The 26,242-nt window shown below is 46.4% G+C and overlaps 1 protein-coding gene across 3 annotated transcripts in view; it reads left to right on the forward strand.

Annotated features, from left to right (window-relative positions):
* Window positions 1-19,238, forward strand: part of nisch (nischarin) — a 43,531-nt gene extending 24,293 nt beyond the window's left edge. Inside the window, exons 15-22 of one of the 3 annotated variants that reach the window (XM_065004587.1) lie at window positions 2,710-2,783; window positions 3,730-5,280; window positions 6,533-6,716; window positions 11,766-11,916; window positions 13,119-13,247; window positions 15,652-15,813; window positions 17,616-17,792; window positions 17,865-19,238. In XM_065004587.1, the coding sequence (XP_064860659.1) occupies window positions 2,710-2,783; window positions 3,730-5,280; window positions 6,533-6,716; window positions 11,766-11,916; window positions 13,119-13,247; window positions 15,652-15,813; window positions 17,616-17,792; window positions 17,865-18,559 (3,123 nt within the window). In that variant the 3' untranslated portion in view covers window positions 18,560-19,238. Of the gene's footprint in view, window positions 1-2,709; window positions 2,784-3,729; window positions 5,281-6,532; window positions 6,717-11,765; window positions 11,917-13,118; window positions 13,248-15,252; window positions 15,814-17,615 lie in introns of those variants that run through there. The other 2 variants (XM_065004583.1, XM_065004592.1) reach the window with 2 other exon arrangements.
* The last annotated feature ends 7,004 nt before the right edge of the window (window positions 19,239-26,242 follow it).

Here is a 26,242-nt window from a genome sequence, read left to right on the forward strand (position 1 = left end):
TATATAAGGTAGCATTGTTTAAAGTGGCTAGTGATATATTTACATCATTTCCCATCAATTCCCATTATTAAAGTGGCTGGAGTTGGGTCAGTGTCAGTGTGTTGGCAGCAGCCACTCAATGTTAGTGGTGGCTGTTTAACAGTCTGATGGCCTTGAGATAGAAGGTGTTTTTCAGTCTCTCGGTCCCAGGTTTGATGCACCTGTACTGACCTCGCGTTCTGGATGATAGCGGGGTGAACAGGCAGTGGCTCGGGTGGTTGCTGTCCTTGATGATCTTTATGGCCTTCCTGTAACATCGGGTGGTGTAGGTGTCCTGGAGGGCAGGTAGTTTGCCCCCGGTGATGCGTTGTGCAGACCTCACTACCCTCTGGAGAGCCTTACGGTTGAGGGCGGAGCAGTTGCCGTACCAGGCGATGATAGACCCCGCCAGGATGCTCTCGATTGTGCATCTGTAGAAGTTTGTGAGTGCTTTTGGTGACAAGCTGAATTTCTTCAGCCTCCTGAGGTTGAAGAGGCGCTGCTGCGCCTTCTTCACGATGCTGTCTGTGTGAGTGGACCAATTCAGTTTGTCTGTGATGTGTATGCCGAGGAACTTAACTTGCTACCCTCTCCACTACTGTTCCATCGATGTGGATAGGGGGGTGTTCCCTCTGCGGTTTCCTGAAGTCCACAATCATCTCCTTAGTTTTGTTGACGTTGAGTGTGAGGTTATTTTCCTGACACCACACTCCGAGGGCCCTCACCTCCTCCCTGTAGGCCGTCTCGTCGTTGTTGGTAATCAAGCCTACCACTGTTGTGTCGTCCGCAAACTTGATGATTGAGTTGGAGGCGTGCGTGGCCACGCAGTCGTGGGTGAACAGGGAGTACAGGAGAGGGCTCAGAACGCACCCTTGTGGGGCCCCAGTGTTGAGGATCAGCGGGGAGGAGATGTTGCCTACCCTCACCACCTGGGGGCGGCCCGTCAGGAAGTCCAGTACCCAGTTGCACAGGACGGGGTCGAGACCCAGGGTCTCGAGCTTGATGACGAGCTTGGAGGGTACTATGGTGTTGAATGCCGAGCTGTAGTCGATGAACAGCATTCTCACATAGGTATTCCTCTTGTCCAGGTGGGTTAGGGCAGTGTGTAGTGTGGTTGAGATTGCATCGTCTGTGGACCTATTTGGGCGGTAAGCAAATTGGAGTGGGTCTAGGGTGTCAGGTAGGGTGGAGGTGATAATAATAATATATGGAAGGGTGATGGCCGGGCAGTGTGTAGTGTGGTTGAGATTGCATCGTCTGTGGACCTATTTGGGCGGTAAGCAAATTGGAGTGGGTCTAGGGTGTCAGGTAGGGTGGAGGTGATAATAATAATATATGGAAGGGTGATGGCCGAGCGGCCAGTGATTTCAAGTCTATGTAGGGAGCACCCTCTCTGTGTTAGTGATGGCTGTTTAAAGATATAAGCTGTTTTTCAGTCTCTCGGTTTCAGCTTTGATGCACTTGTACTAACCTCGCCTTCTGGATCATAGCGGGGTGAACAGGCAGTGGCTCGGGTGGTTGATGTCCTTGATGATCTTTTTGGCCTTCCTGTGACATCGGGTGGTGTAGGTGTCCTGGAGGGCAGGTAATGTGTCCCCGGTGGGTGATGCGTTGTGCAGACCGACCCACCCTCTGAAGAGCCTTGCGTTGCAGTTGCCGTACCAGGATGCTCTCAATTGTGCATCTGTAAAACTATGTGAGGGTTTTAGGTGACAAACCACATTTCTTCCGCCTCCACATTTCTTCACCACACTGTCTGTGTGGGTGGACCATTTCAGTTTGTCTGTGATGTGTACGCCGGGGAACTTTCCACGTTCTCCACTGCTGTCACAGTAGTAATACAGTCCAGTGACATCTTTCTTTTTGACTGAAACAAAACAAAACAAAATAGGTGTATTTCTTTCCCTCAGGTGTGGGCTGTTGGGTGCGCGGGACAGAGGAAGAGCAATTCTTAAGCTTATTGTTCTAATATCAATCACCATCTTCTTCGTCATCAGTCATGTGCACAATTATCCGTTTCTATCAGGTTTCCATCAGCTGTTCATTCAGTGAGGAGAGACACACATTAGTGCCCTGGGTACTAACGCCTTAACACCTTAACCCAAAAGAATAATGAGTGCTTTTGATAACACCCCCAAAAGAATAATGAGTGCTTTTATCCCCCCCCCTTGCGGTGATAACACCTTAACCCAAAAGAATAATGAGTGCTTTTATCCCCCCCCCCTTGCGGTGATAACACCTTAACCCAAAAGAATAATGAGTGCTTTTATCCCCCCCCCCTCCCCTTGCTGTGATAACACCTTAACCCAAAAGAATAATGAGCGTTTTTATCCCCCCCCCTTGCGGTGATAACACCTTAACCCAAAAGAATAATGAGCGTTTTTATCCCCCCCCGGGTGATAACACCTTAACCCAAAAGAATAATGAGCGTTTTTATCCCCCCCTCTCCCCTTGCGGTGACTCAATATCCTGTACTGTACCGTCATTTACCACTGTGTGTAACCATCTGTCGTATGTAACCATCTGTCGTATGTAACCACATCAAAACGTAACCTAATAGTGTCCCGGCTGTACCTCTGTAGTCTATAAGACTGGGAGGACCCAGGCACTCTGCATGATATTACATTGTCTTTGTGGGTTGCATGTTCAGTGGAGCAACATCTTAAATGTTACGTTTTGTCATTGTTCCAGGTTACCAGCCACCAACCTGATGCTGATTCTAGTTCTTTTCAACACTCCAGGACCCAACAGAACCAGAACAGTAGGTACGTTGTGAAGCACGCAGCTTGTAAACATCATTTACACGGAAAATAAACCATTTCATTCATTCTTTCACCCACGCATTCATTCATTTATTCATTCTTTCACCCACCCAATCATTCATTCATTCTTTCACCCACCCATTCATTCATTCATTCTTTCACCCACCCACCCATTCATTCATTCATTCTTTCACCCACCCACGCATTCATTCGTTCACCCACCCATTCATTCATTCGTTCACCCACCCATTCATTCATTCGTTCACCCACCCATTCATTCATTCGTTCACCCACCCATTCATTCATTCTTTCACTCAATCATTCATTCATTCTTTCACCCACCCATTCATTCATTCTTTCACCCACCCATTCATTCTTTCACCCACCCACCCATTCAGTCATTCATTCATTCATTCAAGATGTGTTGTTTCTGTACTGTTTGTCTCCATGTCTTCACTAATGTGACATGTAGTTAAAATGGAGGCCAGGTGACATGTAGTTAAAATGGAGGCCAGGTTTATACACTAACCTGTCAGGAGGAGGCGCTAGATCCCTCCAGAAATATCGGTAGACAGTTGAGGAACGTCAACCCTGTGACATGTAGTTAAAATGGAGGCCAGGTTTATACACTAACCTGTCAGGAGGAGGCGCTAGATCCCTCCAGAAATATCGGTAGACTGTTGAGGAACGTCAACCCCGTGACATGAGGTATCCGTCACAGTCATATTACTGTGTGAGTGCTGTTTTTAGTAGAAATTAATCACTTTAAAAAAAAATGTATTTATGATTTTATTTATACACAGCATTCCAGTCTAAACCATATATATTCCCCTCTTTCACCTTCTGCTGTTATTATTCTACTACAGTTTTATTGTGAGTTATTCTAGATGATGATGATGATGATGATGATGATGATGATCTAACCAGGTGTGTATTTCCTGTGTCCCAGCTGCTGCTGCTGTGTGGAGGACAGAGAGGAGCGATACACATGGAGCAACACTAACCTGAGGACCCCTGTGCTCCCCCTCCACCTCCCCTCCACCTCCTCCTGTCCATCCTTCACCTCCCTGCTGTCTGCCCGCATCACCAGAGCCCTGGGAGAGGAGAACAGGAGGCCCAGCAGACTCCGAGATCTCCCCAGCCAGGAAGAGACTGATCTGGGCAGCCCCCCCAGTCCCAGCCCCTCCTATGGAGATGGATACTTTGAGATGGGTCTGGGGGAGGGAAAGGAGAGGGAGGGAGAGGAGGAGGGGTCCCTGACTGACCCGGTAGAGGGAGAGAACCAGCCCCCAGAGACAGAGGTGTTACGTGTGACCAAAGTCATGTGGTGCCACTGCATCAGGGTTGATGATGATGTGGTGGAGCAGAGGTCGGTGTGTGTGGTGCTAACAAACAGTCTACTGGGGCTGTTCCACTGTCTTCAACACCCCTCCACAGCCCCAACCCATCAACCCCAGAGCCAGCCTCACGACCTTGGCTCAGTCACAGTCCAGACCCAGGGCCTAACCCTGCAAACTCTAGTAGATAACCTGGAGCCAGACCTCGTCCTTCCCTACGACCAGCTAGACTCTCTCCTCTTCTACATCCCAGACACTTGTCTTTCCCTGAGGGTGAGGTCCTCTGATGTCCACTGGTACCTCTTCTCAGACCCCGAGGGTTTAAAAGAGACTCACTCCCTGCTCTGCTCCCTGGCCCAGCTCCCCTCCTCCCCGTCAGGAGGACCCTCCACCCCACAGCAGCTCCTCTTCACCTCCTGGGAGACGGAAGAGAACCAGAGCTGTGTGAAAGGAGGTTATGCAGCACATCTAGTGGAGACTGCCATGTTGTCGTCCCAGACCAGCCAGCGGACAACCTCGTCAACAAACCCAACTCTCACTCCAACGAAGACCTCTACTAACCCAGATACCTTCACCCTCCAAACTCTAACCAATCCCCTTCTCTCTGACGTCCTATCCCACGTAGCTCCAGGAGGGGACAGAGACTCCTCCTGCTGTGTCCCCTGTGTCCTGTTCTTGACCCAGCGCCATCTCTGTGTGCTGAAGGTGGACTTCAAAGCTCTGGCCCGGGGAACCACCGGAGATGAACCGTCAGACGACCACAACCAGAGGCTCCGCTCCTGCTCCAGGCTCAGCCGCGTCCCCCTGGCCTCCGTGCTGCCCCACCCAAGGCCGAGTGCCCTGTATGGGGCTGGTGCTGGGTCTATCCCTGCCTACTCTCCCAGCTGCCCCTGGCACCACCGTTCCCCCAGAGACAGTCGTGTCCTGGAGCTCCTAGTGGGACAGGAGAGGGTCACGGCGGTGTTCCCGTTGCCTCACGACAGGCTCCGTTTCCAGAAACAGTTTACCCTGCTGCGCTCCAGCCTCAGGGACATCAAGACTGTGGCTTTCCTGCAGGGTGGGAACGAACATAGCCACAGTGACTGGGACAGTCCCAGGACGATAAACATACACACGTCCACTCCCAATGAGACCAAGAGCACAGACCGACTGCAGGTTAACAGGTAGATACACATGGACACATTGTCTCATTACTGAAGGACGGACCGTCTCATTACTGAAGGACGGACCGTCTCATTACTGAAGCGTTTCATTACTGAAGGACGGACCGTCTCATTACTGAAGGACGGACCGTCTCATTACTGAAGGACGGACCGTCTCATTACTGAAGGACGGACCGTCTCATTACTGAAGGACGGACCGTCTCATTACTGAAGGACGGACCGTCTCATTACTGAAGGACGGACCGTCTCATTACTGAAGGACGGACCGTCTCATTACTGAAGGACGGACCGTCTCATTACTGAAGGACGGACCGTCTCATTACTGAAGGACGGACCGTCTCATTACTGAAGGACGGACCGTCTCATTACTGAAGGACGGACCGTCTCATTACTGAAGGACGGACCGTCCCATTTACTGAAGGACGGACCGTCCCATTTACTGAAGGACGGACCGTCCCATTTACTGAAGGACGGACCGTCCCATTTACTGAAGGACGGACCGTCCCATTTACTGAAGGACGGACCGTCCCATTTACTGAAGGACGGACCGTCCCATTTACTGAAGGACGGACCGTCCCATTTACTGAAGGACGGACCGTCCCATTTACTGAAGGACGGACCGTCCCATTTACTGACGGACGGACCGTCCCATTTACTGACGGACGGACCGTCCCATTTACTGACGGACGGACCGTCCCATTTACTGACGGACGGACCGTCCCATTTACTGACGGACGGACGTCCCATTTACTGACGGACGGACCGTCCCATTTACTGAAGGACGGACGGACGGACCGTCCCATTTACTGAAGGACGGACGGACGGACCGTCCCATTTACTGAAGGACGGACGTCCCATTTACTGAAGGACGGACCGCCCCATTTACTGAAGGACGGACCGTCCCATTTACTGAAGGACGGACCGTCCCATTTACTGAAGGACGGACCGTCCCATTTACTGAAGGACGGACCGTCCCATTTACTGAAGGACGGACCGTCCCATTTACTGAAGGACGGACCGTCCCATTTACTGAAGGACGGACCGTCCCATTTACTGAAGGACGGACCGTCCCATTTACTGACGGACGGACCGTCCCATTTAAAAAAAATAATGTTTTTGTCAAATAGAAATGTAGCTAAATTTGAAATGTTTAGTGAGTATAAAAATGTATTCTATAGCTAACAGTTAGCTATCAAGATCGAGGTTCTTCCATTTTTCATGACATATTGTTTCTCTCTCTCTCTCCATCTAGCCCTCGAGGTGCTCAGCGTCCTCGGCCATCCCTGTCCCTGTCCTACCCAACAGACATCCTGGTGGAGAAGCTGACCGCAGACAATCAGGTCCCATCCCACCTGTCCCTGTCCCCAGCCCTGTCCCTCGTCTCTGGGCTTAGGGGACACCAGCTGCTGGGGTTCTTCCACACAAACATTGCAGAGGTAGAGGGAGAGAGAGATGCGTGCGCACACACACACACACACACACACAGACACAGACACAGACACACATGCATGCGCAAAAAATTGGTTGCCGGAGAATGTGACTGGTAAGATTTAAATTTACCAGACGTTTTAGAAATTTAGTGGACCCATATGCATTGGGTGGGTAACCTGATTAGTGTCCACCCACGGTGCTCATTGGGTGGGTAACCTGATTAGTGTCCACCCACGGTGCTCATTGGGTGGGTAACCTGATTAGTGTCCACCCACGGTGCTCATTGGGTGGGTAACATTTAACATTTACATTTAAGTCATTTATTTAGCAGACGCTCTTATCCAGAGCGACTTACAAATTGGTGCTTTCACCTTAAGACATCCAGTGGAACAGCCACTTTACAATAGTGCATCTAAATCTTTTAAGGGGGGGTGAGAAGGATTACTTTATCCTATCCTAGGTATTCCTTAAAGAGGTGGGGTTTCAGGTGTCTCCGGAAGGTGGTGATTGACTCCGCTGTCCTGGCGTCGTGAGGGAGTTTGTTCCACCATTGGGGGGCCAGAGCAGCGAACAGTTTTGACTGGGCTGAGCGGGAACTGTACTTCCTCAGTGGTAGGGAGGCGAGCAGGCCAGAGGTGGATGAACGCAGTGCCCTTGTTTGGGTGTAGGGCCCACGGTGCTCATTGGGTGGGTAACCTGATTAGTGTCCACCCACGGTGCTCATTGGGTGGGTAACCTGATTAGTGTCCACCCACGGTGCTCATTGGGTGGGTAACCTGATTAGTGTCCACCCACGGTGCTCATTGGGTGGGTAACCTGATTAGTGTCCACCCACGGTGCTCATTGGGTGGGTAACCTGATTAGTGTCCACCCACGGTGCTCATTGGGTGGGTAACCTGATTAGTGTGTCCACCCATTGGGTGGGTAACCGGTGCTCACGGTGCTCATTGGGTGGGTAACCTGATTAGTGTGTCCACCCACGGTGCTCATTGGGTGGGTAACCTGATTAGTGTCCACCCACGGTGCTCATTGGGTGGGTAACCTGATTAGTGTGTCCACCCACGGTGCTCATTGGGTGGGTAACCTGATTAGTGTGTCCACCCACGGTGCTCATTGGGTGGGTAACCTGATTAGTGTGTCCACCCACGGTGCTCATTGGGTGGGTAACCTGATTAGTGTGTCCACGGTGCCATTGGGTGGGTAACGGTGCTCATTGGGTGGGTAACCTGATTAGTGTGTGTCATTGGGTGGGTAACCTGATTAGTGTCCACGGTGCTCATTGGGTGGGTAACCTGATTAGTGTCCACCCACGGTGCTCATTGGGTGGGTAACCTGATTAGTGTCCACCCACGGTGCTCATTGGGTGGGTAACCTGATTAGTGTGTCCACCCACGGTGCTCATTGGGTGGGTAACCTGATTAGTGTCCACCCACGGTGCTCATTGGGTGGGTAACCTGATTAGTGTCCACCCACGGTGCTCATTGGGTGGGTAACCTGATTAGTGGTGCTCATTGGGTGGGTAACCTGATTAGTGTCCACCCACGGTGCTCATTGGGTGGGTAACCTGATTAGTGTCCACCCACGGTGCTCATTGGGTGGGTAACCTGATTAGTGTCCACCCACGGTGCTCATTGGGTGGGTAACCTGATTAGTGTCCACCCACGGTGCTCATTGGGTGGGTAACCTGATTAGTGTCCACCCACGGTGCTCACTGATTAGTGTCCACGGTGCTCATTGGGTGGGTAACCTGATTAGTGTGTCCACCCACGGTGCTCATTGGGTGGGTAACCTGATTAGTGTCCACCCACGGTGCTCATTGGGTGGGTAACCTGATTAGTGTCCACCCACGGTGCTCATTGGGTGGGTAACCTGATTAGTGTCCACCCACGGTGCTCAGAATGACACAAATCACATTCAGATTATGGTAATTCATATTAACAGAAAAGGATTTGGCTTGTAAAGCTCTTGTACTTTTATTGAAAAGCAAAACATTGTCCGTTGTGTCTTCATCCCTACTACAAATAATCAATTTATATAATTAACTTTAAAAAAAAAAATTTTTTTTACTAAATATTCAGGCTAGAAGAACAAGTAATAAAACACAACTTCAAAATATTGTATTTTTATCATCTTATTTGGAAACGATCTCTCCTATTGTCTTATTTGTATGAGCTGTGCACGAAAGAGGTGTGTCTATGTGTGCCGAACCGCGCATCTGGAGCGAGTGACTGTTAACGAGCCTCGCTTGACTGTGTGATTGGTCGTACAAATCATCGGCTGTCCTCAGAACTGGATATTTATTAAAGGCCAATTCTGTCACTTGTCAACCTCATTATCTTCCACACCCGTGTCTGTGTACAGTGCATGCGGACAGTATTCAGACCCCTTGACTTTTTCCACATTTTGTTACATTACAGCTTTATTCTAAAATGGATTAAATTAAAACATTTTCTTCATCAATCTACACACAATACCCCATAGTGACAAAGCGAAAACAGTTTATTTTTTATTTTTTGCAAATGTATAAATAATAACAAACAGAAATAGATTATTTACACAAGTATTCAGACCCCTTTTGCTATGAGACTCTAAATTGAGCTCAGGTGCATCCTGTTTCCATTGATCATCTTTGAGATGCTTCTACAACTTGATTGGAGTCCACCTGTGGTAAATTAAATTGATTGGACATGATTTGGAAAGGCACACACACCTGTCTATATAAGGTCCCACAGTTGACAGCACATGTCAGAGCAGAAACCAAGCCATGAGGTCGAAGGAATTGTCCGTAGAGCTCCATGAATGGATTGTGTCGAGGCACAGATCTGGGGAAGGGTACCAAAACATTTCTGCAGCGTTGAAGGTCCCCAAGAACACAGCGGCCTCCATCATTCTTAAATGGAAGAAGTTTGGAATCACCAAGATGGTCTGTCCTTCAAGAGCTGTCCGCTCGGCCAAACTGAGTAATCGGGGGAGCAGGGCCTTGGTCAGGAAGGTGACCAAGAACCCGACGATCACTCTGACAGAGCTCCAGAGTTCCTCTGTAGAGAGAGACCTGAAAATAACTGTGCAGCGACGCTCCCCATCCAACCTGACACAGCTTGAGAGGAATACAGATACAGGTGTACAGAGCTTGTAGTGTCATACCCAAGAAGACTCTAGGCTGTAATCGTTGCCAAAGGTGCTTCAACAAAGTACTGAGTAAAAAGTCTGAATATTTAAATGTATTTTCTATACATTTGAAAAATTTCAAAAAAACTGTTTTTGCTTTGTCGTTATGGGGTATTGTGATGTGGGGTATTGTGTAGTTCGAGGATGAGAAAAAAAAACACTTGCATCCATTTTAGAATACATCTGTAACGTAACAAAATGTGGAAAAAGTTCAGGGGTCTGAATACTTTCCGAATGCCCTGTATGTGAAAACAATTTCTACGATCTGGTTAAGAAGAGAAGAAATGTCCTAAAAATGCTTCTCTGTGACATCACAGGGTACGATTTTGAAGTTTAAAAAAAAAAAACATTGACTTTCAAAACCTGCAACGAGTGTCTTGCTCCCTACGTCTCTGCGAATTTCATAGTGTTTTTTTACAATCACTGTTTTTAAAATGTCCTACCTTTTGATGATGTCATCGCGTAGAACCTTTTATTTTTTTTTCTTCTTTTCTACAAAACTTTGAAATGTGCTATTTTCCACCTAATGTTGACACACTGGTATACTGCTGGAGATCATGAACATGAGGTTAAAAAAATTGGAGGAGTTGCCCTTTTTTAAATGATTCACATTTGTGCCTCATCCTCCTATTAGGCTACTAAATGCGTTGGAGGTCAGTTGTATATTGGTAGAATACTATGGCAGGGGGCTAGGTCAACTCTAGGTTTCTTTCATAAGCTTTTCTCAGCTGTACGTTTCTTTTGAGTTCTCATTCGATTTTAAAATTATTATTTTTTTACCTTGGTTGTTGTTTGCACAATTCCACTTCTTGTGGCCTGAAATATTTGTCATTCAAAATAAAGCTGTGATTTGAGAATAGCCAAAGCCATACACTGACTTTCATTATTTTATTCCCCTTCTTTTAAAGCTGCAACTTTAGGACATCAAACATGTTATTAATATAATATTTTGGATATACTCTTTATAACTTATTTGAATACTTTTTATGATATTTCAATTAGGATTAGTCTAGGCTTTTGTCCATTTGGTTCGCAATGGTAAGGAGGGATTGTTCCTTTTTCAGTAACACATCTATCCAATCAGAGGAGGTAGGAAGTTCCTTTTCAGTAACACATCTATCCAATCAGAGGAAGTTCCTTTGAAGATGAAATGCATCGGCTGGTATTTCCATCATTTAATAAAAAGCATTATTTTTCCATGTGATTTTTTTTTTCCTTATTTTTTTCTCCTGGACAATTTGGTCGGCAACAAAAAAAAAATATTCAGCTTTTCATAAAAAAATGTTTGCAGCCAAAAGCCGTTAATTTCCAGCTAACTGAAACCTTGACACCCATTCATCATCAACAATTGACTTCTTACTGCCTGTGATGATTAAAGAGGATGATTTGTGCCTGTGATGTCTGAGATGTTTAAAGGGGATGGTGTGTGCCTGTGATGTCTATGAGATGTTTAAAGGGGATGGCGTGTGCCTGTGATGTCTATGAGATGTTTAAAGGGGATGGCGTGTGCCTGTGATGTCTGAGATGTTTAAAGGGGATGGCGTGTGCCTGTGATGTCTATGAGATGTTTAAAGGGGATGGCGTGTGCCTGTGATGTCTATGAGATGTTTAAAGGGGATGGCGTGTGCCTGTGATGTTTAAAGGGGATGGCGTGTGCCTGTGATGTTTAAAGGGGATGGCGTGTGCCTGTGATGTTTAAAGGGGATGGCGTGTGCATGTGATGTTTAAAGGGGATGGCGGGTGCCTGTGATGTTTAAAGGGGATGGTGGGTGCCTGTGATGTTTAAAGGGGATGGCGGGTGCCTGTGATGTTTAAAGGGGATGGCGGGTGCCTGTGATGTCTATGAGATGTTTAAAGGGGATGGTCTGTGTGTGTGTTTTGACCAGGAAGAGAAGGAAGAGCTGCATCACATCCTGTGGTCATCGGTGGTTTTTTATAAGTCACCTGACGTCGAGGCCACTTCCTGTATCATGCTCTCTACTAAAGCCCTCTACTTCCTGCTGGATGACTCCGCCTCCACGCTCAATGACCAATCACGTAAGACAAACACACACACTGCACGGCAGCTACGCTCAGTGACCAGACACATTAGGAAAAATATCAGTTGAAAAGAGCTGCATGAGTTTGAGGGAGAGTCTGTCTGTCTGAGTATGTTTACATGCACGCCAGTAACTCTAAATATAACTGATTATGGTAGTAGGCTGAGTATGGCATTAGTCATGTAAACACCTTAAAATTGTAGTAATGTGTGTTGTCTTTATCCTTTAGTACTGTGGGTCTGTAGTAATGAGTGCTGTATTCAGTACTGTGGGTCTGTAGTAATGAGTGCTGTCTTTATACTTTGGGTCTGTAGTAATGAGTGCTGTCTTTATACTGTGGGTCTGTAGTAATGAGTGCTGTCTTTATACTGTGGGTCTGTAGTAATGAGTGCTGTCTTTATACTGTGGGTCTGTAGTAATGAGTGCTGTCTTTATACTGTGGGTCTGTAGTAATGAGTGCTGTCTTTATACTGTGGGTCTGTAGTAATGAGTGCTGTCTTTATACTGTGGGTCTGTAGTAATGAGTGCTGTCTTTATACTGTGGGTCTGTAGTAATGAGTGCTGTCTTTATACTGTGGGTCTGTAGTAATGAGTGCTGTCTTTATACTGTGGGTCTGTAGTAATGAGTGCTGTCTTTATACTGTGGGTCTGTAGTAATGAGTGCTGTCTTTATACTGTGGGTCTGTAGTAATGAGTGCTGTCTTTATACTGTGGGTCTGTAGTAATGAGTGCTGTCTTTATACTGTGGGTCTGTGGTAATGAGTGCTGTCTTTATACTGTGGGTCTGTGGTAATGAGTGCTGTCTTTATACTGTGGGTCTGTAGTAATGAGTGCTGTCTTTATACTGTGGGTCTGTGGTAATGAGTGCTGTCTTTATACTGTGGGTCTGTGGTAATGAGTGCTGTCTTTATACTGTGGGTCTGTAGTAATGGGTGCTGTCTTTATACTGTGGGTCTGTGGTAATGAGTGCTGTCTTTATACTGTAGTAATGAGTGCTGTCTTTATACTGTAGTAATGAGTGCTGTCTTTATACTGTAGTAATGAGTGCTGTCTTTATACTGTGGGTCTGTAGTAATGAGTGCTGTCTTTATACTGTGGGTCTGTAGTAATGAGTGCTGTCTTTATACTGTGGGTCTGTGGTAATGAGTGCTGTCTTTATACTGTGGGTCTGTGGTAATGTGTGCTGTCTTTATCCTTCAGTACTGTGGGACTGGAGCCACTGTGACCATCGGGACCCAGAGCTGATCATGTCTTACTGTTTCACCATCGACCTCCACGACCTCCACTCTGTCAACGTGGGCCTGTTTGACCAGTACTTCAGGGTGATGGGTGAGTAGGGAGAATGAATGGATGACCACGGTGTCACAGAGAGGACTAGGATCAGGATGTTAAAAACAGTTGAACATACTGTGATGTTTTGTCTGAATTCATAGAAATCCCAATCCCTATCCCAGAATTCATGGAAATCCCTATCCCAGGACTCATGGAAATCCCTATCCCAGAATTAATGGAAATCCCTATCCCAGAATTCATGGAAATCCCTATCCCAGAATTCATGGAAATCCCTATCCCAGAATTCATGGAAATCCCTATCCCAGAATTCATGGAAATCCCTATCCCAGAATTCATGGAAATCCCTATCCCAGAATTCATGGAAATCCCTATCCCAGAATTCATGGAAATCCCTATCCCAGAATTCATGGAAATCCCTATCCCAGAATTCATGGAAATCCCTATCCCAGAATTCATGGAAATCCCTATCCCAGAATTCATGGAAATCCCTATCCCAGAATTCATGGAAATCCCTATCCCAGAATTCATGGAAATCCCTATCCCAGATCATTTCACCTGATAATAAATACTGAACAAACATATCAATGCAACAATTTCAAAGATTTTACTGGGTTACAGATCATATGAGGAAATCAGACAATTTAAATAAAGTCATTAGGCCCTAATCTATGGAGGTCACATGACTGGGAATACATTCATTAGGTCCTAATCTATGGAGGTCACATGACTGGGAATACATTCATTAGGTCCTAATCTATGGAGGTCACATGACTGGGAATACATTCATTAGGTCCTAATCTATGGAGGTCACATGACTGGGAATACATTCATTAGGTCCTAATCTATGGAGGTCACATGACTGGGAATACATTCATTAGGCCCTAATCTATGGAGGTCACATGACTGGGAATACATTCATTAGGCCCTAATCTATGGATTTCACATGACTGGGAATACAGATATGTATCTGTTGGTCACAGATACCTTCAACAAAAAGGTAGGGGTATGGATCAGAACACCAGTCAGTATCTGATGTGATCAGAACACCAGTCAATATCAGGTGTGATCAGAACACCAGTCAGTATCTGGTGTGATCAGAACACCAGTCAGTATCAGGTGTGGCCACCGTTTGCCTCGTGCAGCGCGACACATCTCCTTCACATAGAGTTGACCAGGCTGTTGATTGTGTTCTGTGGAATGTTGTCCCAGTCCTCTTCAATCGCTGTGAGAAGTTGCTGGATATTGGTGGGAATTGGAACACGCTGTCGATCCAGAGCATCCCAAACATGCTCAATGAGTGACATGTCTGGTGAGTATGCAGGCCATGGAAGAACTGGGACATTTTCAGCTTCCAGGTATTGTGTCCAGATCCTTACGACATGGGGCCGTACATTATCCTGCTGAAACGTGAGGTGATGGAGGCGGATGAATGGCACAATAATGGGCCTCGGGATCTCGTCTCTGTGCATTCAAATTGCCATTGATAAAATGCAATTGTGTTCGTTGTACGTAGCATATGCCTCCCCGTATCAAAAGCCCACCGCCACCATGGGGCACTCTGTTTACAACATTGACATCAGCAAACCGCTCGCCCACACGGCGCCATACACGTGGTCTGTGGTTGCAAGGCCAGTTGGACGTACTGCCAAATTCTATAAAACGACGTTGGACGCGGCTTATGGTAGAGAAATGAACATTCAATTCTCTGGCAACAGCTCTGGTGGACGTTCCTGGAGTCAGCATGCCAATTTCACGCTCCCTCAACTTGAGACATCCGTGGCATTGAGTTTTATTGTCCCCCAGCACAAGGCGCACCTGTGTAATGATCATGCTGTTTAAATCAACTTCTTGATAATGCCACACCTGTCAGGTGGATGGATTATCTTGGCAAAGGAGAAATGTTCACTAACAGGGATGGAAACAAACATTTGATAAATAAGCTTTTTGTGCATATGGAACATTGCTGGGATCTTTTTATTTCAGTTCAGGAAACATGGGACCAACACTTTACATGTGGTGTTTATATTTTTGTTCTGTGTAGTATGTTACTTGTGTTGTCTGGGCTGGCTGCTGGACTGGGCTGGCTGCTGGACTGGGCTGGCTGCTGGACTGGGCTGGCTGCTGGACTGGGCTGGTGGCTGGACTGGGCTGGCGGCTGGACTGGGCTGGCGGCTGGACTGGGCTGGCGGCTGGACTGGGCTGGCTGCTGGACTGGGCTGGTGGCTGGACTGGGCTGGCTGGGCGGACTGGGCTGGTGGCTGGGCTGGCTGGTGACTGGGCTGGCTGCCGGGGACTGGGCTGGCTGCCGGGGACTGGGCTGGCTGCCGGGGACTGGGCTGGTGGCTGGACTGGCTGCCGGGGACTGGGCCGGCTGCCGGGGACTGAGCCGGCTGCTGGACTGGGCTGACTGTAATCTGTGTTGTGTGTTATTTGTCTCCAGGGCCGTCAGCGGACCACATCATCTGCTGTCTGACGAGGGACAGTTACGGGACACACCGCTTCCTGCAGCAGCTGATGACCGTCCTCTCTCTACAGGACAAACTACCCTCTCCTGAACCCTCCGAACAAGACTTCTACACACAGTTTGGAAATAAATCTACAGGTATTCATAACATTTTACATCTGTACGTTTTCATCAGTAAAATACCCTTGTGGAGATGTGAGTGGGTTGTCCAGGTTTAAGAAACAGATCTCCACAATAACATGGGTAGAATCTAGGGGGTTCTATTTGGGATCAAGACTAAATGAGTCCTTTTTGTCCTACTGTGTTGACGTACCAAACTAAATGAGTCCTTTTTGTCCTACTGTGTTGACGTACCAAACTAAATGAGTCCTTTTTGTCCTACTGTGTTGAGTCCTTTTTGTCCTACTGTGTTGTCGTACCAAACTAAATGAGTCCTTTTTGTCCTACTGTGTTGACGTACCAAACTAAATGAGTCCTTTTTGTCCTACTGTGTTGTCGTACCAAACTAAATGAGTCCTTTTTGTCCTACTGTGTTGATGTACCAAACTAAATGAGTCCTGTCTTTTCCCAATGTGTTGTCGTACCAAACTAAATGAGTCCTTTTTGTCCTACTGTGTTGACGTACCAAACTAAATGAGTCCTGTCTTTTCCCAATGTGTTGTCGTACCAAACTAAATGAGTCCTTTTTGTCCTACTGTGTTGTCGTAACAAACTAAATGAGTCCTTTTTGTCCTACTGTGTTGACGTACCAAACTAAATGAGTCATTTCTGTCCTACTGTGTTGATGTACCAAACTAAATGAGTCCTGTTTTGTCCTACTGTGTTGATGTACCAAACTAAATGAGTCCTTTTTGTCCTACTGTGTTGTCGTACCAAACTAAATGAGTCCTTTTTGTCCTACTGTGTTGATGTACCAAACTAAATGAGTCCTTTTTGTCCTACTGTGTTGTCGTACCAAACTAAATGAGTCCTGTCTTTTCCCAATGTGTTGATGTACCAAACTAAATGAGTCCTTTCTGTCCTACTGTGTTGACGTACCAAACTAAATGAGTCCTTTTTGTCCTACTGTGTTGTCGTACCAAACTAAATGAGTCCTTTTTGTCCTACTGTGTTGTCGTACCAAACTAAATGAGTCCTTTTTGTCCTACTGTGTTGACGTACCAAACTAAATGAGTCCTGTCTTTTCCCAATGTGTTGTCGTACCAAACTAAATGAGTCCTTTTTGTCCTACTGTGTTGTCGTACCAAACTGAGTCCTGTCTTTTCCCAATGTGTTGATGTACCAAACTAAATGAGTCCTTTTTGTCCTATTGTGTTGACGTACCAAACTAAATGAGTCCTTTTTGTCCTACTGTGTTGTCGTACCAAACTAAATGAGTCCTTTTTGTCCTACTGTGTTGTCGTACCAAACTAAATGAGTCCTTTTTGTCCTACTGTGTTGTCGTAACAAACTAAATGAGTCCTGTCTTTTCCCAATGTGTTGTCGTACCAAACTAAATGAGTCCCTTTTGTCCTACTGTGTTGTCGTACCAAACTAAATGAGTCCTTTCTGTCCTACTGTGTTGACGTACCAAACTAAATGAGTCCTTTTTGTCCTACTGTGTTGACGTACCAAACTAAATGAGTCCTTTTTGTCCTACTGTGTTGACGTACCAAACTAAATGAGTCCTTTTTGTCCTACTGTGTTGACGTACCAAACTAAATGAGTCCCTTTTGTCCTACTGTGTTGACGTACCAAACTAAATGACTCCTTTTTGTCCTACTGTGTTGATGTACCAAACTAAATGAGTCCTGTCTTTTCCCAATGTGTTGTCGTACCAAACTGAGTCCTTTTGTCCTACTGTGTTGATGTACCAAACTAAATGAGTCCTGTCTTTTCCCAATGTGTTGTCGTACCAAACTAAATGAGTCCTTTTGTCCTACTGTGTTGTCTACTCCCAGGTAAGATGGGGAACTATGAACTGGTCCACTCTAGCAGGGTAAAGTTCATCTACCCCAGCGAAGAAGAGATTGGAGACCTGACCTTTATCGTAGCCGAGAGGAAAGGTCCTTCTGGGGTATCCAGCTGTAATATCCTGCTCTACGTACTGGTCTTCCAGGTGCAGACCCAGGGGCTAGGTTTCTCCCAGACCCAGGGGCTAGGTTTCTCCCAGACCCAGGGGCTAGGTTTCTCCCAGACCCAGGGGCTAGGTTTCTCCCAGACCCAGGGGCTAGGTTTCTCCCAGGCCCAGGGGCTAGGTTTCTCCCAGGCCCCAGCTGCAGACAGACAGACTTCCACTGGGGGTCTGCAGGGGGATAGAAAGTCTCACCTCCACCCCCAGAGCCCGGTCTCTGCTAGCCAACCCCGTCTTCACCCCTACCCCCAGGCTCCAGGTCCAGCCCCCTCCACCAGGCCCCATATCCCCCAACAGAGCCTGCCTCCCCAGGCTCCCTCCACCCCCAGGCCTGTCCTCCATCCTAAGACTCTGATCCTAACCAGCACAGACGTTTTCCTGTTGGATGAGGATTACATCAGCTACCCGCTGCCGGACTTTGCCAAGGAGCCCCCTCCCCGAGACAAGTACCAATTGGCCGACGCTCGACGAATAAGAGACCTGGATAGAGTCCTCATGGGTTACCAGACGTACCCGCAGGCGCTGACGTTAGTCTTCGACGATGTCCCGGGGCCAGACCTCCTCTGTCAGCTTACCATGGACCACTTTGGAGAAGAGGAGGTGGGAGGAGGAGGAGGGGAGAAGGGGAGGAGATGTGGCAGAACAGAGAGCGAGGTACTGTGGTGTATCTATGTCCCCGGAGCAGACAGCAGGGAGAGGCTGATATGTCTGTTAGCAAGACAGTGGGAAGTGCTGTGTAGTAGGGAGCTGCCTGTAGAACTCACTGGCTGACTGGCTGGTTCTTCTGCCTGTAGAACTCACTGGCTGACTGGCTGGTTCTTCTGCCTGTAGAACTAACTGGCTGGTTCTTCTGCCAGTAGAAATAACTGGCTGGTTCTTCTGCCAGTAGAACTAACTGGCTGGTTCTTCTGCCAGTAGAACTAACTGGCTGGTTCTTCTGCCAGTAGAACTCACTGGCTGACTGGCTGGTTCTTCTGCCAGTAGAACTCACTGGCTGACTGGCTGGTTCTTCTGCCTGTAGAACTCACTGGCTGACTGGCTGGTTCTTCTGCCTGTAGAACTAACTGGCTGCCTGACTGGTTCTTCTGCCTGTAGAACTAACTGGCTGCCTGACTGGTTCTTCTTCCAGGAGGTTTTAAAGCATGGCTGTACGCTGACCCTTTTTACTAGGAGCATGTGTGCACCTGTTGAAAAATGTTGGCGCACACAAAGTAATTTAGGAGCACAATGAATTTTTTTTTTTGTTATTAAAGCTAGAATCACACAGCTAAATATTTAGACACATATACGAGTAGAATGGTGGCACTGTTGAGCCCTGAAAAGATGGCGGCTTTCAAACCAATGTTCACAGGCTGGTGGATGGACTACGTTACTATAACCCGCCTTCACAGGCTGACGGATGGACTACGTTACCATAACCCGCCTTCACAGGCTGACGGATGGACTACGTTACCATAACCCGCCTTCACAGGCTGACGGATGGAACCCGCCTTCACAGGCTGACGGATGGTTACCATAACCAGCCTTCACAGGCTGACGGATGGACTACGTTACCATAACCCGCCTTCACAGGCTGACGGATGGACTACGTTACCATAACCCGCCTTCACAGGCTGGCGGATGGACTACGTTACCATAACCCGCCTTCACAGGCTGACGGATGGACTACGTTACCATAACCTGCCTTCACAGGCTGACGGATGGACTACGTTACCATAACCAGCCTTCACAGGCTGGCGGATGGACTACGTTACCATAACCAGCCTTCACAGGCTGGTGGATGGACTACGTTACCATAACCAGTCTTCACAGGCTGACGGATGGACTACGTTACCATAACCAGTCTTCACAGGCTGACGGATGGACTACGTTACCATAACCCGGCTTCACTGGCTGACGGATGGACTACGTTACCATAACCCGCCTTCACAGGCTGGCGGATGGACTACGTTACTATAACCCGCCTTCACAGGCTGGTGGATGGACTACGTTACCATAACCCGGCTTCACTGGCTGACGGATGGACTACGTTACCATAACCAGCCTTCACAGGCTGACGGATGGACTACGCTACCATAACCAGTCTTCACAGGCTGACGGATGGACTACGTTACTATAACCAGCCTTCACAGGCTGACGGATGGACTACGTTACCATAACCAGTCTTCACAGGCTGACGGATGGACTACGTTACCATAACCCGCCTTCACAGGCTGGCGGATGGACTACGTTACTATAACCAGCCTTCACAGGCTGACGGATGGACTAACCAAACAAGACACAAGGGACAAACAGGGAATCAAATCCCCCAAAGATTCCTCTTCTTCTCCTCCTTCCCCTCTTCCTCCCCTGTTCCTCCTCCTCTCAAAGGAAGTTCTGTGATGTTTCTTATCGTTTATAATCCAAATGCATCCTGGGAATTTGTACAGTCCACACAAGTGTGATATTTATTTATCTTTGTACATAGCTCCGCCCCCAACCCATAGCTCCGCCCCCAACCCATAGCTCCGCCCCAACCCATAGCTTCGCCCCCAACCCATAGCTCCGCCCCCAACCCATAGCTCCGCCCCAACCCATAGCTCCGCCCCCAACCCATAGCTCCGCCCCAACCCATAGCTTCGCCCCCAACCCATAGCTCCGCCCCAAACCCATAGCTTCGCCCCCAACCCATAGTCGCTGAAGTACATTTATTATGGAATGATACCAATCTTAAATATTATATTTATCAAAAATAATCTTTTTTTTCTTCTTTTTTTTTTTTTTAAATATGAAAGTGTTATTATTGCTGGTCATTTGTTTGTCTTTGTCTCTTTCTTTCCTCCCCCATGGCACCTTAACGCCTATACACTTAGACAAAACATTAGGAACACCGTCCTAATATTGAGTTGCACCCCATTTTGCCCTCAGAACAGCCTCAATTCGTCGGGGCGTGGACTCTACAAGGTATTGAAAGCGTAACACAGGGATGCTGGTCCATGTTGACTCCAGTGCTTCCCACAGTTGTGTCAAGTTGGTTGGATGTCCTTTAGGTGGTGGACCATTATTGATGCACAGCGTTGCAGTTCTTGCCACAAACCGGTGCGTCTGGCACCGTACACCATTTCAAAAGGCACTTACATAGTCATACCCCTTCACTGATTTCACATTTTGTTATGTTACAGCCTGAACTCAATGTATTAAATATAAAACATTTCTCACCCATCTACACACACTACCCCGTAATGACATCACAATATCCCATAATGACATCACAATATCCCGTAATGACATCACAATACCCTGTAATGACATCACAATACCCCGTAATGACATCACAATACCCCATAATGACATCACAATACCCATAATGACATCACAATACCCCATAATGACAAAGCTAAAAAAAATATATGTTTTTAGAATTGTTATCAAATTGAATAAATATGAAATACAGAAATATCTCATTTACATCAGTATTCACACCCCCGAGTTAATACATGTTAGAATCACCTTTGGGAGCGATTATATCTGTGAGTCTTTCTGGGTAAATCTCCCAAGAGCTTTCCACACCTGGATTGTGCAACATTTGCCCATTTAATCTTTTCAAATTGGTTGTTGATCATTGCTAGACAACCATTTTCAGGTCTTGCCATACATTTTCAAGTAGATTTAAGTGAAAACAGTATCTCTGCTTCTCAGGAACATTTACTGTTTTCTCGGTAAAGCAACTCCAGTGCAGATTTGGCCTTGTTTTAGGTTATTGTCCTGCTGAAAGGTGAATTCATCTCCCAGTATCTGGTGGAAAGCAGACTGAACCAGGTTATTGTCCTGCTGAAAGGTGAATTCATCTCCCAGTCTCTGGTGGAAAGCAGACTGAACCAGGTTATTGTCCTGCTGAAAGGTGAATTCATCTCCCAGTATCTGGTGGAAAGCAGAATGAACCAGGTTATTGTCCTGCTGAAAGGTGAATTCATCTCCCAGTATCTGGTGGAAAGCAGACTGAACCAGGTTATTGTCCTGCTGAAAGGTACATTCATCTCCCAGTGTCTGGTGGAAAGCAGACTGAACCAGGATTCCTGTAGGATTTCACCTGTACTTAGCTCCATTTCATTTTTTTTTTTATCCTGAAAAACTTACCTTAACGATTACAAGCATACCCATAACATGATGCCGTGGTACTCAATAATGTGTTGTATTGGATTTGTCCCAAACACAACACTTTGTATTCAGGATAAAAAGTGAATTGCTTTGCCACATTTGTTGCAGTATTACTTTAGTGCCTTGTTGCAAACAGGATGCATGTTTTGGAATATTTTTTATTCCGTACAGGCTTTCTTCTTTTCACTCTGCCAGTTAGGCTAGTATTGTGGAGTAACTACAGTGTTGTTGATCCATCCTCAGTTTTCTCCTATCACAGCCATTAAACACTATAACTGTTTTGAAGTCATTTAAAGCCTCATGGTGAAATTCCTGAGTGGTTTCCTTCCTCTCCAGCAACTGAGTTAGGAAGGACACCTGTATCTTTGTAGTGACTGGGTGTATTGATACACCATCCAAAGTGTAATTAATAACTTCACCATGCTCAAAGGGATATTCAATGTCTGCTTTTTATTTTATTTGTACCCATCTACCAATAGGGGCCCTTCTTTCTGAGCCATTGGAAAACCTACCTGGTCTTTGTGGTTAAACCTGTGTTTGAAATTCACTGTTCAACCTTACAATGATCTGTATGTGTAGAGTACAGAGATGAGGTAGTCGTTAAAAAATCATGTTAAACACTTATTGCACAGAGTGTGACTTGTTAAGCATATTTAGGCTCCTTACCATAACAAAGTGGTTGAATAATTATTGACTCAAGACATTTCAGCTCTTCATTTTTAATTAATTTGTAAACATTTCTAAAAAAACATGATCACATTCACATTATGGGGTATTGTGTGTAGGCAATCTAAATTTAATCCATTTTTTAATTCAGGCTGTAACCAAACAAAACGTGGGATAAGTCCAGCAGAAGGAAGACTTTCTGAAAACACTGTAAATATTTAGTCTTGTATTTTGTCACTCTGAATGGCACACAAACACAATCCATGTCTTTTAATCGTCTTGAAGCTTAACAATCCTTATTGAACCCTTGTCTCTTCCCCTTCATCTACACTGATTTTAAGGGGATTTAACAAGTGACATCAATTTTTCACCTGGGTCATGGGGGAAAAAAGCAGGTGTTCCGTTAACTCAAGTGTAGTGCACTACTTTTGACCAGGGGGGAGGTAGTGCACTATAAATGGAATAGGGTGCTAATTTGGGATACTACGGCCTCAGTCATCAGGAAGGAACGTGCACTTTGCCCGGAACAAGAACCATCGTCAGTAGAACACGTTGAAAGACTAAGGGTTCTTGGTCAACAGAATGTCCTTGTCTGCTGAACCCTTCGTTCTGGTCTCTCGCTCTCTCTCTCTGGTCTCTCGCTCTGGTCTCTCTCTCTCTCTCTGGTCTCTCGCTCTCTCTCTCTCTGGTCTCTCTCGCTTTGGAAATTAAAAATAATTATTTATAACCTCAACGTCTTGACTATATTTCCTATTCATGTAGCACAAGGACATTTCTAAGTGACCCCAAACTTTTGAACAGTAGTGTATATACTGTATTCTAGTCATGGTTCATCCTATATAACTACTGTTGTCCACTTCATATGTATATACTGTATTCTAGTCATGGTTCATCCTATATAACTACTGCTGTCCATAAGTACGGTGGGGAGAACAAGTATTTAGTCAGCCACCAATTGTGCAAGTTCTCCAACTTAAAAAGATGAGAGAGGCCTGTAATTTTCATCATAGGTTTCACTTCAACTATGACAGACAAAAAAATACATAAAAAATCCAGAAAATCACATTTGTAGGATTTTTTAATGAATTTATTTACAAATTATGGTGGAAAATAAGTGTGATTTTGTTGTCAGCACATTCAACTATGTAAAGAAAAAGTATTTAATAAGAATATTTAATTCATTCCGGTACCCCCTGTATATAGTCTCCACATTGACTCTGTACCGGTACCCCCTGTATATAGTCTCCACATTGACTCTGTACCGGTACCCCCTGTATATAGCCTCCACATTGACTCTGTACCGGTACCCCCTGTATATAGCCTCCACATTGACTCTGTACCGGTACCCCCTGTATATAGCCTCCACATTGACTCTGTACCGGTACCCCCTGTATATAGCCTCCACATTGACTCTGTACCGGTACCCCCTGTATATAGCCTCCACATTGACTCTGTACCGGTACCCCCTGTATATAGCCTCCACATTGACTATGTACCGGTACCCCTGTATATAGCCTCCACATTGACTCTGTACCGGTACCCCCTGTATATAGCCTCCACATTGACTATGTACCTGGTACCCCTGTATATAGCCTCCACATTGACTCTGTACCGGTACCCCCTGTATATAGCCTCCACATTGACTCTGTACCGGTACCCCCTGTATATAGCCTCCACATTGACTCTGTACCGGTACCCCCTGTATATAGTCTCCACATTGACTCTGTACCGGTACCCCCTGTATATAGCCTCCACATTGACTCTGTACCGGTACCCCCTGTATATAGCCTCCACATTGACTCTGTACCGGTACCCCTGTATATAGCCTCCACATTGACTCTGTACCGGTACCCCCTGTATATAGCCTCCACATTGACTATGTACCGGTACCCCCTGTATATAGCCTCCACATTGACTCTGTACCGGTACCCCCTGTATATAGCCTCCACATTGACTATGTACTGGTACCCCTGTATATAGCCTCCACATTGACTCTGTACCGGTACCCCTGTATATAGCCTCCACATTGACTCTGTACCGGTACCCCCTGTATATAGCCTCCACATTGACTCTGTACTGGTACCCCTGTATATAGCCTCCACATTGACTCTGTACCGGTACCCCCTGTATATAGCCTCCACATTGACTCTGTACGGTACCCCCTGTATATAGCCTCCACATTGACTCTGTACCAGTACCCCCCTGTATATAGCCTCCACATTGACTCTGTACCGGTACCCCTGTATATAGCCTCCACATTGACTCTGTACCGTACCCCTGTATATAGCCTCCACATTGACTCTGTACCAGTACCCCCTGTATATAGCCTCCACATTGACTCTGTACCGGTACCCCTGTATATAGCCTCCACATTGACCCTGTACCGGTACCCCCTGTATATAGCCTCCACATTGACTCTGTACCGGTACCCCTGTATATAGCCTCCACATTGACTCTGTACCGGTACCCCCTGTATATAGCCTCCACATTGACTCTGTACCGGTACCCCCTGTATATAGCCTCCACATTGACTCTGTACCGGTACCCCCTGTATATAGTCTCCACATTGACTCTGTACCGGTACCCCCTGTATATAACCTCCACATTGACTCTGTACCGGTACCCCCTGTATATAGCCTCCACATTGACTCTGTACCGGTACCCCCTGTATATAGCCTCCACATTGACTCTGTACCGGTACCCCCTGTATATAGCCTCCACATTGACTCTGTACCGGTGTCCCCTGTATATAACCTCCACATTGACTCTGTACCGGTACCCCCTGTATATAGCCTCCACATTGACTCTGTACCGGTACCCCCTGTATATAGCCTCCACATTGACTCTGTACTGGTACCCCCTGTATATAGCCTCCACATTGACTCTGTACCGGTACCCCCTGTATATAGCCTCCACATTGACTCTGTACCGGTACCCCCTGTATATAGCCTCCACATTGACTCTGTACCAGTACCCCCTGTATATAGCCTCCACATTGACTCTGTACTGGTACCCCCTGTATATAGCCTCCACATTGACTCTGTACCGGTACCCCCTGTATATAGCCTCCACATTGACTCTGTACTGGTACCCCCTGTATATAGCCTTGTTATTGTTATTCTTATTGTGTTACTTTATATTATTACTTTTTACTTTAGTCTACTTGGTAAATATTTTCTTAACTCTTCTTGAACTGCGCTGTTGGTTAAGGGCTGGTCAGTCAGCAGTTCACTGTGAGGTCTACACTGTTGGTTAAGGGCTGGTCAGTCAGCATTTCACTGTAAGGTCTACACCTGTTGGTTAAGGGCTGGTCAGTAAACATTTCACTGTGAGGTCTACACTGTTGGTTAAGGGCTGGTCAGTAAACATTTCAAGGTCTCCACTTGTTGTAGTCGGCGCATGTGACAGTGTTATTTGTTATTTATGTAGATATTCTTATACCTTTATTATTCCCCCCCCCTTCCCTCAATTGGAGTAAACTAATAAACAATAACACTCAGGCTTCAGCCTTCAGATTATACATACACATCTTACAATCAATTTTACAATAGTTATACAGTATTTAGTTTTTTTTTTTTTGTCCTTCCTCTATTTCTGATGTTTGATTTCTATTTGTAACTGTGCTATTTCACAAATGTTCCTTTATACATT

This window comes from Oncorhynchus nerka, linkage group LG2, assembly GCF_034236695.1.
Source record: "Oncorhynchus nerka isolate Pitt River linkage group LG2, Oner_Uvic_2.0, whole genome shotgun sequence".
Classification (NCBI taxonomy): domain Eukaryota; kingdom Metazoa; phylum Chordata; class Actinopteri; order Salmoniformes; family Salmonidae; genus Oncorhynchus; species Oncorhynchus nerka.